General features: G+C 44.7%; 1 protein-coding gene across 1 annotated transcript; it reads left to right on the top strand.

Annotated features, from left to right (window-relative positions):
* Window positions 1-2,777: 2,777 nt before the first annotated feature.
* On the top strand, window positions 2,778-11,095 carry CMTR2 (cap methyltransferase 2). The gene is made up of 2 exons (XM_084755802.1): window positions 2,778-2,966; window positions 6,474-11,095. The coding sequence occupies exon 2, from the start codon at window positions 6,493-6,495 to the stop codon at window positions 8,794-8,796; it is 2,304 nt and encodes a 767-aa protein (XP_084611928.1). The 5' UTR covers window positions 2,778-2,966; window positions 6,474-6,492; the 3' UTR covers window positions 8,797-11,095.
* Window positions 11,096-11,498: the final 403 nt, after the last annotated feature.

Raw genomic sequence — 11,498 nt, 5'->3', positions numbered from 1 at the left:
ACTTATTATAGGGGTGTGGCATCTTGTAGGTCACCCATAATGTAGTGATGTTTCCATACCTATACACATACTGACAGCTCTAATTGAAGTCGGTAAGCTGGAAAGAAAGAAAGAAAGAAAGAAAGAAAGAAAGAAGATGCTATGAAAGTGGGAGGGGGAAGCTGAAAAAGGATGAAGGGGTAGGCATGATCAAAATATACTACACACACATATGAAATTCTCAAATAATAAATTACATTTAAAAAGAATCACATTTAAAAAGCAGCCAATTCCCTCTAATGCCTAAAATGAAGACAATACCGAAAGGTGCATTATGGGTAGGAACAAACAAACAAACAAACAAAAAATGGTGGGACACTTCAGAAAACTGTTTGCGGAGGTTTTAAAAAGTTACACATACAATAGCGGCAATGACTCTCCCCCGTTGGTAGGATTGATGTTGAGAAGCCGACAGACTGGGTGACCCAGTTCCTCCGCACCGAAATCATCTACCCAAGAATAATGAAAGCATATGCTACAACACCATCCTAGACAGTTCACAACAGCGTCCTTCATAGTACCACCAATCTGGAAACTAAACAGATACCCTTCAGGGGCAGAATTGAGAAAGTCAACCCACAGAATAACAAAATACTTGCTCTACACATTATAGAGACATAAGACAATACAGATGAATACATGTTAAATACTAAATTGATCAGGAGGAGGCTGGGGACAGAGAGTTGAACTGAAATGCCTGAACTTATGTGAAATTCTAGAGCGCGCAGAACTAAACTACGGTGGCGGAAATACATTAATATTAATATGTAAGGGGTCAAGTTGTCAAATTTTGTTCCGAACATTTCCGCTTAGACCTGTAGGTCGGCGGTGTTCCAATCTTCAGAAAAGCCTCTTATTGCAATGGGTCATGGTTAATGCTGTCCCGTCACTGTTCGAGGCCTGAGAGGGAGTGACCGTGAGCACTCAGCCATGCCATGGAGGGGCCATCTATACCAACACCTGCTCCCCGAGGTTCGGAGAATGCTGCAGAGGAGGGGGTGAAGAGAATGTAAGAGCTGGGGCAAAAGGGAGGTGTGTCAGACGCTGTCCTCTGCACACAACAGGCTGTTAACACTCATGGCAAGTTATGGTTACCCACACAAGACCTGCCCAAGACCAAACCAGTTTAGAATTCCAACATTCTAGAGAGACTATTTGGGTGACTATTCAGGTAGCAAACTGTCTCTGCCATCTTCTCATTTGGAAAGCTACAAACCTGCACTCCTGGCATACTCAGATAACCAAGTTTACTCCTTCTCAAGTCTTTGAGGGAGTTGAAGACCAGGTAGCTTAGTTTTACAATGAAGCTTAATTGTTTAGGGGCTGAGATGTTTTTATGTCTAGATAGGTATTCTAAGTTGATAATGACAATTATGTGATGGAGATTGATTTACATTCAGAAATTTAGACGCACCAAGATAGGAAAGCTGTCTTCTTCAAGGCTGTCAAATACAAATAGCCAAAAACACTAAGAACATAACATTTATATAATTCCTGATTGTGTCACAGTTCTTCTTGCCATAGGTAATCTATCGTACATATGTGTAATAATATTAATGTATATGAACAAAAATAATTAAAAAATAATAATTCCAACATGCAACAGGGTGGGGGTGTATGGGGCAGGGACTCCCCGGGCCCCGTCCTTAGCTCAGGAACTACTGGCTGTTGGTGGCAGCTGGGACAAGCAGAGTCGCTGCTCTTTGGGAATGTGGCCACTGGTAGGTTTCCTATGTGCCAGTGGATGGCCCGTGCCCTTGCTCGTATGGTCAGCATTACCTGGACTCGGTGGGTTGAAACAATGAAATAATTGTAGAAGTGGGATATGAAGTTAGAAGACGTCATGGAGGATCCTGTATGCATACATTGTATGCATGTATACAATTAAAAAAAAAATCAGTACCATTTTTTGAAGTTGAAGAACGTTCATGAGTGAAAAATGTACCATATCTCAAAAAATAGAAATACAAAGGAAAACTTGTTCCTGCTGCTAAAGTAAGGCCCGGGGAGATGACTCAAACGGTAGTTGGCCCTGTAAGCAGGAAGACGTGAGTTTTGCTCTACCCTCCACACAACCCTGCCCGGTTTAAAAACAAGAGGAAAAAAAAAAAAGCCTCACGTAGTGGCCTGTATATGTAATTCCGTATTTAGAGAGGTGGAGGCAGGTGGATACTTGTGACTGGCTGGATAGTCTTAGCAACCTGGGGAGTTCCAGGCCGCTGAGAGACCCTCCTCTGGTAGTCTTGGCTGGCCTGCAACTCTCTATATAGACCAAGATGGCCTCAAACTCAGAGATCTGCTTCTGGATCTTGAGATCTGGCATCAAAGGCTTGCACCACCACACCAGGTGTGTTGTTGTTGTTGTTGTTGTTGTTGTTGTTGTTGTTGTTTTGGCTCGTTAATATGTAAAACACATTAAGTGATGATACTATCTCGTCGGTTCGTTTCTTTATTCCGCTTTGAACTCTTTATCTTTTGAGCTCCAATATTAATGCAGCGTCTACTAGGAATTAGCATCTGCCCATAGCCTGGATAAATCTTCAGGTTCCAAAGCCCAGTTTCGTTGCCATGGCGACCCGTGGACAAGGAAGCTTTTCTCAGCACAAAACCTCAGTTGATCAAATTGCCATCCTCAGCGGTGCCTGGACTCCTGGAGAGCGCCTGCGCGGTGCGGCTGTGGGAGTCTTGAAGCCGGTGGGGGCGCGGCCTGGAGGTGGCTCCAGTTGCGCGTGCGCGCAGGTCCGGGCCGTCATCTAGGAGCTCTCCTGTTGCTTACTACGTAGAGGAGTCTCCACCCCCGGAAGCTGTTCCCGGGAACGGAAGTGGAGCATGGCTCTCTGTCGTGAGGACCGCCGGTGAAGTGCCGCCGCTCTTGTCCTTGCGGCGCTGGTGGGCGTGGGCTGAAGCAATGCAGACTCGGCTTCTCGGTGAGTGACAGCCCCCGGCCGCCGCGCTGCGGACCGGGGGGGGGGGGGGGGGGGGCGGGGCTGCTCCAGTCGGGTTGCCTAGAGCAAGTGGGATGGTGGCTGTCCCGGGCGCGGTGTGAGCAGTGCACGTACCCTAGTGTTTTCACTTCCTAGGAAGAGTTGGCGGCAACACTGATAGTACTCCCTGGTGCTCATTTAGACCTAACAGCTGTTGAGAACTTAACGACTGTGGTGTGGGGCTCACGAACTTTACAAACTTTTCCTTTGTTGCTTTAGACAGGAAGCTACCAGACTTATTCCCGAAGCCTGCAATATAATACAGGTGGTAATTGATTCACTTCACAGAGCTATGATGCCATAAATGCTAATGCGTGGAATGCTTAATGAAAGGCACTGAGGCTCCATACTGGGAAAATCAACTCGTGTAGTTTGGAAATGACATGCTTTTCATTAAAAACATTTTTTAAAAAAAGTGCATTGAAGTGGAGTGAAATTGAAGTGCATTACTCTGTTCATAGCTGTGGTTTTTTTGGGCTAAGTGTAATTTTTGTTCATTTACCCAGTTAATACTTGTCTGCTTCACTGTCCACTAGCTACTGTAGGAACCTTTTGGGATGACACGAAAGTAAGAAAAATTTAAAAAAAAAAAAATGAAAAGAGCTCCTGCTGAGCTTACATTCTCGTTTGGAGGGAGACAAATCACAAACAGGAAACATAGGATAAATAAATGATAAGTTAGAACGCATGGAAGAAAATAAGAGACATTGGGAACCCGAGATGCAATTTAAAAATAAGTTTGTTAGGGTAGGGCTTCATACAGTAAACTGCCTTTGAGCAAATTCTAGAAGGAGCTGGGGGAATGAAATGTATAGATACTTGGGGAAGTAAAGTCCAGATAGAGATCACCTCTTATTATTGGGGGAGGTGTTTGAATGTGGAATGTGCCTGGGTCATCAGTGAACAGCAGGGAAGGCATGTGTGACCGGAGTGGAAGGGCGGTGGGGGCGGGGAAGGATAAGAATCCGCTGACAAGTACGTCAGGAACAGTGGAGTATTCGAATCCATTTAGTTGTTTGCGAGTGAAGGTAATTATCTACTTAATTTCGGTAAGATTTCACAGCTTAACCACAGCCACTAATTAGTATGTGAAGTTAATGACTAAAAGACTTTTTCCAAAATAGAATATATTTGAGATCTAAGTGGAGCTGTGCTTCCCAGTAAGCACAGCTTGAATCAAGACAGATGAGCTTGTTGTAGTAAATTTTTATTTGGCCCTACTTTGAATTTTTGTGCATGCAGAAATACGCTATTTTTGTCTTCCTTTAGATGCTTTTCTAAATGCATTTTGTAACTGTTAGATGATGCTGATGAATGTTTGTGGCAAACGAGATGACTAAAAAGATACCTGTTGCAAGCTGGGTGTGGTGGTGGCGCATGCCTTTGCTCCCAGCATTCAGGAAGCAGAGGCAGGCGGATCGATATGGGTTCAAGGCCAGCCTGGTCTACAAAGTGAGTCCAGGATAGCTAAGGCTACACAGAAACCCTGTCTTGAAAACAAACAAACAAACAGAAACCTGTTGCTTTAATGAGCTTACAGACTTGTAGACCAGATGAGCACAGGATAAAATACAGGATGAAAAGGGACAGAAAGGTATGCTAAAAGGACACGACCAAGAGAACACTCACTATCATGAAGTCACATGTGTGGTCACAGCTAACATTTATTTCTCATTTTTGACTTCTTTTAAACTTATTTTTCTCAGCATACAAAGAAACAAGCCTGACTCATAATTTTTATCTTGAAATGTCTCCTTTTTGTGGGATGGTGATTTAGTTGCCAATTTTTTTTTTTATGTCTAACAAATTATGTCTAACCATTTATTGAATGAATTGACTATGACGTCGTCAGTGCAGAACATGATCTGAAAAATTGAGCAGCGGCCCGATTCATGGGCAGGTGCCATGTCACACACACTCAGGGCTCCATGTGCTGAAATGTGGAGCTTTTCCAAGAATGCCATGAGTGCATGCCGTCTTTCTCTCTCTACAAGATAGAATCTTCTAGGTAGTAGGGTTGGGGTTTTTTGTTTTGTTTTGGTTTGGTTTTTTGGTTTTTGTTTTTGTTTTGTTTCTTGTTTGTTTTGTTTTTACATTTATTTATTTTGTGGGTATACTTGCAGGCCTGGTGGCAAGTGTCTGTGACCACTGAGCCATCTCGTCAGCCTGCTGGGCAGCATTGAAATATAGCACGTAGAGTGACTGCAGTTCTGTTCAGGACAGATTTTTCTTCGAGTTTAAAGTCTTGTTTTTGACATCTGTTTTAGTGACAGGAGAAATAGATTTTACAGTACAGGCATAGGCTTCTCTTAACAAAGCATGTGGGAGGCAGGAATCTGAAGAGATATTATACCAGGGAAAATATTGGACACTTTCAGCATCACCAAGAAGGCCAATGATTTGAGTATAATTTAGTGTACAAACAGCATAATGTATACATTGGTTAACTTCCCATTGATGTGACAAAACACTTTTGATAAATGGTTTACTAGGAGAAAGGTTTATTTTGGCTTACAGTTTGAGCAGTTTCAGCTGGTGGTCAGTTGGCTCATTGCCTTTGGCCCTGTGGCAAGGCAGGTGGAGCCATGGTGGACAGTCCATGGAGGAAAAGGGCTGTTCACCTCGTGGCAGCCAGGAAGCAAAGGGGAAAGGGTGGAAGGGGCAGGGGTCCCAGTAGCCACTCACTAAGCTTCCTTCCACTAGGCTCCGCCTCTTAAAGGTTTCCCCACCTCCCAGCAGCAACATGAACTTTCACACAAGGGTCTTTGGGCAGCATCTCAGATCCAAACTGTAGCTATGAATGGTAGGTGGCAGCTTACGTTGACGATTGGTGCCGCCAGGGTACCGGTCTCGGTGGAATGTGCACAAAGTGCGTAAAGCAACTTTTGTACGTGGGTAAGTTGCTGACAGTAGAGAGGCTTGACCAGGCCAGGCTCAGGTGTAGCAGACACCCTCTAGGTGTGTGGTGCAGGAAAGGAGGTGGATTATGAGGGCAGTTAAAAGTGCTGAAAGGGTGCTGTGTGTTAGAGCCTGATCTGAGGTCATGTTCCAGGGTGAAACTGAAGTGTGTACACGTGTTTAGAGCCAGCCACCTGTGTTACGTTTTGCTGTGGCAAGAGCTGACACTTGCTGCTAAATATTCTGTTATGTGCCACCTCTTAAAAAAAAAAAAAAACGATCAGTATCTTTAAATAAGAAAAAACATTGAATCCCAGAGTAAAAAGTCAATTTTCCAGGCTGCTGTTTGAACTTAAGGAGCAGAGCTGGAATTTGAGCCTAGGGCTGACAGGCTGTGAGGCCTTTCCCTTTGTTTCACGTTACTTTGCCTTATTAACAGTGTGCTGACGGCAGCCTTCACCCAGTCCTGGAGCTGTTGAAGTGTGATTTACTCTAATGCCATTTCACCCCATCGAAAGTTGATTCACGTAACTTTCTCTTTCTCTTCCCCAGATTTTAACTTGGTTTGAAAATGAGCAAGCGCAGGAAGCTGCCAGTGCAGCAGTCAGCGGGTTCTGAGACCTTCAGCACAGAGGTCCTCACTGACGTTTTTGAGCTGTTTGCCAAGAACTTCTCATACTGTAAGCCCCTTGACAGCGAGTGGCGGCTACCAGCTCCCACTGAGGTTTTCACCTGTGACCACACAGAGCTCAGTGCCTTTCTCGACTTGAAGAGCTCCCTGAACGCGGTGAAGAGCCTCTTGAGCGACAAGAGGCTGGATGAATGGCACAGGCACACGGCTTTCACCAACAAGGCAGGAAAAATCATTTCTCACGTGAAAAGGGCTGTGAACGCGGAACTCTGCACACAAGCCTGGTGCAAATTCCAGGAGATTCTGGGCAGTTTCCCGCTTATCCCACAGGAAGCTTTTCAGGATGGAAGGCTGACTTCTCTGCACCTATGTGAAGCTCCAGGGGCTTTCATAGCCAGCCTCAACCATTACTTAAAATCCCACCGCTTCCCCTGTGAATGGAGTTGGGTAGCTAATACCCTGAACCCATACCACGAAGCAAACGACAATCTCAGGATGATTATGGACGACCGGCTGATTGCAAATACCTTGCACCAGTGGTACTTCGGCCCAGATAACACTGGTGATATCATGACCCTGAAATACCTGACGGGCCTTCAGGATCTCCTCAGCAGCATGCCTGCCGTTCACTTGGTCACTGCCGATGGGAGCTTCGATTGCCAAGGAAACCCGGGTGAACAGGAGGCTTTAGTCTCTTCTCTGCATTACTGTGAAGTCGTCACTGCTCTGACCACTCTTGGAAGTGGTGGCTCGTTTGTTCTAAAGATGTTTACATTGTTTGAACATTGCTCTGTAAACCTCATGTACCTGCTAAATTGCTCCTTTGACCAAGTCCATGTTTTCAAACCTGCCACTAGCAAGGCGGGGAACTCGGAAGTCTATGTCGTGTGTCTCTGCTATAAGGGAAGAGAGGCGGTTCAGCCTTTGTTATCTAGGATGGAGGCGAATTTTGGCACTGAGATGACCAGGAAAGCGCTGTTTCCCCATCATGTGATCCCCAAATCTTTTTTTGAGCGACACAAAGAATGCTGTACATTCTTTCACAGATTCCAGTTAGAGACTATTTCTGAGAACATCCGTCTATTTGAGTGCATGGGAAAGGGGGAACAGGAAAAATTGAATAATTTAAGGGATTGTGCAGTACAATATTTTATGCAAAAATTTCAACTGAAGCCTCTTTCTAGAAATCACTGGCTTGTTAAAAGATCCAATATTGGTTGTAGTACAAACACGAAATGGTTTGGACAGAGGAACAAGTATTTTAAAACCTACAATGAGCGGAAGATGCTGGAAACCCTTTCATGGAAAGATAAAGTAGCCAAAGGGTACTTCAATAGTTGGGTAGAGGAGCACGCTGTCTATCATCCTGGGCAAAATTCCCTCTTAGAAGGGACAGCTTCCAATCTTGAGTGCCACTTATGGCAGATTTTAGAAGGAAAGAAACTACCCAAGGTGAAGTGTTCTCCTTTCTGCGACGGTGATATTTTAAAGACTCTTAATGAAGCCATTGAAAAGTCCTTAGGAGAAGCTTTGGGTTCGGATTCCAAGTTCACTCCCAAGCAGCAGTACTGCTGTTGTCACATTTTCTCGGAAGAATTGATACTGTCCGAGTTGCTTAGCCTTGCCAAGTGCCTTCAGGACACGCAGGCTGTAGAACCCAGCAACCCAACAAAGTGCCTGCTTGTGGGTTCGCCTACTGTCCGCGATTTCAAAATGCACACGGCCCTGGAGGTCCAGCTTCTGGAATCCGTGGAGCTCATGACTTTCAGCTCTTCATTGCTTCATGATGGTGACCCAGCATACCAGCATTTGTTTCTGGACTGCCTCCTGCAGTCCCTGAGGGAGCTCCATGCAGGGGATGTGATGGTTTTGCCTGTACTTTCTTGCTTAACAAGATTTATGGCTGGCTTGATCTTTGTCCTCCACAGCTGTTTCAGATTTGTCACATTTTCTTGTCCCACGTCCTCTGAGCCCCTCAGGACCTGTGCTGTCCTGCTGTGCATTGGTTATCAGAACCTTCCAGATCCGGTTTTCCAGTATCTGCAGAATGTTAAGGAGTTGCTGAGGGCTTTGCTCTGCTCTAATGCAGCCCAGCAGGTGCTGCAGTTTGTACCAATGGAGGTGCTCCTTCAGGGGACAATGCTTGACTTCTTGTGGGATTTGAACACTGCCATTGCTAAAAGGCATTTACATTTGATTATTCAAGGAGAGAGAGACAAAGTCATCAGCAGCCTTGAGTTATAAAGTTGAACATCTCATTGATGAGATATAGGTTTGTGACTTACTGTTTCTGGTTTCAATTTGCCTGCCCTCTCTATTTATTTAATCGTTTTCATTTTAGAGAAATGCCAATTTTTGTATAAAAGGACATTAATTACAGAACGTCACAGCCTTTTCTGATCTGAAAGATATATGACTCAGGCACAGAGTTACTGTGGTAGGAACCGTGCACCCATGGTATCGGCTAATGGTGTGACATCTCTATGTGCTCAGGGTGACTACACATGTGTTTGCATAAGTAGTTGAGTTGCCCTTCCTTCAGACTCCCCCCTCAACTGCCTCCTTCCATTGGGTGATGTTAATGAGTGTTGGGTTATCAATGGAAGGAGGTGAGTCACACTGCTTGGTATCACTGTGTACTTGGGAGCACTTGATGCACCATTGTGGACTTCAGGGATCTTTAACCAGATTGCTTGGTATGTACTTTTCATTGCCTTAGATTGGTGGCTTGATTTTCTTTTGCTTGAAGCGAAATACAGATTTTCTTGTGTGACTGTTTTACTAGCCATAGCTATCCACCTCATAAGAAAGGACAGCTTTAAGCAAAGCCAAAGGTCTTCCTGTACAGTAAAAAATTGTGTCTAGTCCTCAATCTTCCTTCAGCAATGTTGCCATTTTTGATGTCCAGGAAACAATGACTGGAAAGATGGTTGGGTCTTAAGGCTTCGTGTACAGTGTGTGGGCTACGTAGGGGTGTGATGATCATAGGCTTTGTGTACAGTGTGTGGGCTACATAGGGGTGTGATGATCATAGGCTTCGTGTACAGTGTGTGGGCTGTGTAGGGGTGTGATGATCATAGGCTTCGTGTACAGTGTGTGGGCTGTGTAGGGGTGTGATGATCATAGGCTTCGTGTACAGTGTGTGGGCTGAGTAGGGGTGTGATGATCATAGGCTTCGTGTACAGTGTGTGGGCTGTGTAGGGGTGTGATGATCATAGGCTTCGTGTACAGTGTGTGGGCTGTGTAGGGGTGTGATGATCATAGGCTTCGTGTACAGTGTGTGGGCTGTGTAGGGGTGTGATGATCATAGGCTTCGTGTACAGTGTGTGGGCTGTGTAGGGGTGTGATGATCATAGGCTTCGTGTACAGTGTGTGGGCTGTGTAGGGGTGTGATGATCATAGGCTTTGTGTACAGTGTGTGGGCTACGTAGGGGTGTGATGATCATAGGCTTCGTGTACAGTGTGTGGGCTACGTAGGGGTGTGATGATCATAGGCTTCGTGTACAGTGTGTGGGCTGTGTAGGGGTGTGATGATCATAGGCTTCGTGTACAGTGTGTGGGCTGAGTAGGGGTGTGATGATCATAGGCTTCGTGTACAGTGTGTGGGCTACGTAGGGGTGTGATGATCATAGGCTTCGTGTACAGTGTGTGGACCACATAGGGGTGTGATGATCATAGGCTTCGTGTACAGTGTGTGGGCTGTGTAGGGGTGTGATGATCATAGGCTTCGTGTACAGTGTGTGGGCTACGTAGGGGTGTGATGATCATAGGCTTTGTGTACAGTGTGTGGGCTGCGTAGGGGTGTGATGATCATAGGCTTTGTGTACAGTGTGTGGGCTGCGTAGGGGTGTGATGATCATAGGCTTTGTGTACAGTGTGTGGGCTGCGTAGGGGTGTGATGATCATAGGCTTTGTGTACAGTGTGTGGGCTACGTAGGGGTGTGATGATCATAGGCTTTGTGTACAGTGTGTGGGCTGCGTAGGGGTGTGATGATCATAGGCTTTGTGTACAGTGTGTGGGCTACGTAGGGGTGTGATGATCATAGGCTTTGTGTACAGTGTGTGGGCTGCGTAGGGGTGTGATGATCATAGGCTTTGTGTACAGTGTGTGGGCTGCGTAGGGGTGTGATGATCATAGGCTTTGTGTACAGTGTGTGGGCTGTGTAGGGGTGTGATGATCATAGGATACCGAAGGAAAATGTGACACTTCAGAATGATGGCTAAGCAGATTTTGAATCTTTACTTTTTTTTTTTCCAGTATGAAAATAGCACTTTACCAAGATTATCCACGAAATGGTTATTTTATTAATTATATTTGATTTCTTTGAGTATAATATATATTAGATAATATAATGATCTTTTCTGGAAACCTGTTAATTGTTCATTGCTTTGAAGTTTTATAAGGTAAGCATTAATTTTTAGATATTTTTGTTACTTAAAACATAGAAGTATTTTGTCATGTATTTGGTTAATAAATAATTTTTTATGCTCTTTGCTACTTTTGAGTTCTAGTATAATTTACAAATAAAATCTTAAGCACGTGTATTTTGTGTTCATTCCATTAAAAAATAAACATAAGGAGAGTTGAAGTAAAGTAAGTTGGAAACTTTTGAAGGAAAGTTTGGCTGGGAGTTAATGATTCATTTCTTTTCATTCACATTCATGAAAATCATCAGGAGAGAATTTGTACACTTTAGGGGCCTGAGTAGGGGAGCATGGCCCGGCAGTGAGAAGTCTGAGATTGTTTCAGGAGGGACTTCATTTCCTACTAGGGACTTGATGGGAGTGTTGTGTTTAGTTGCTGTCTATAGAATATTGAATGTGTTAAAATAGTCTCTCTAATTCTTAGCATGTCGTGGGGTGTGAAGGAGACCGTCCCCCATAGGCTCTGGCCTTGATCATTGATTCCCAGGTAATGGTGCCTTTAGGGGAGGCCTAGGAAGTGT

Source organism: Acomys minous (assembly GCF_964271855.1).
Source record: "Acomys minous genome assembly, chromosome: 14".
Taxonomy (NCBI): Eukaryota; Metazoa; Chordata; class Mammalia; order Rodentia; family Muridae; genus Acomys; species Acomys minous.
The sequence above is the reverse complement of the archived record's forward strand: the minus strand, read 5'-3'. Positions and strand labels throughout refer to the sequence as shown.

Coding starts and splice junctions, on each gene's coding strand:
- CMTR2 (XM_084755802.1), top strand. CDS start 6,493: ATGAGCAAGCGCAGGAAGCTGCCAGTGCAGCAGTCAGCGGGTTCTGAG.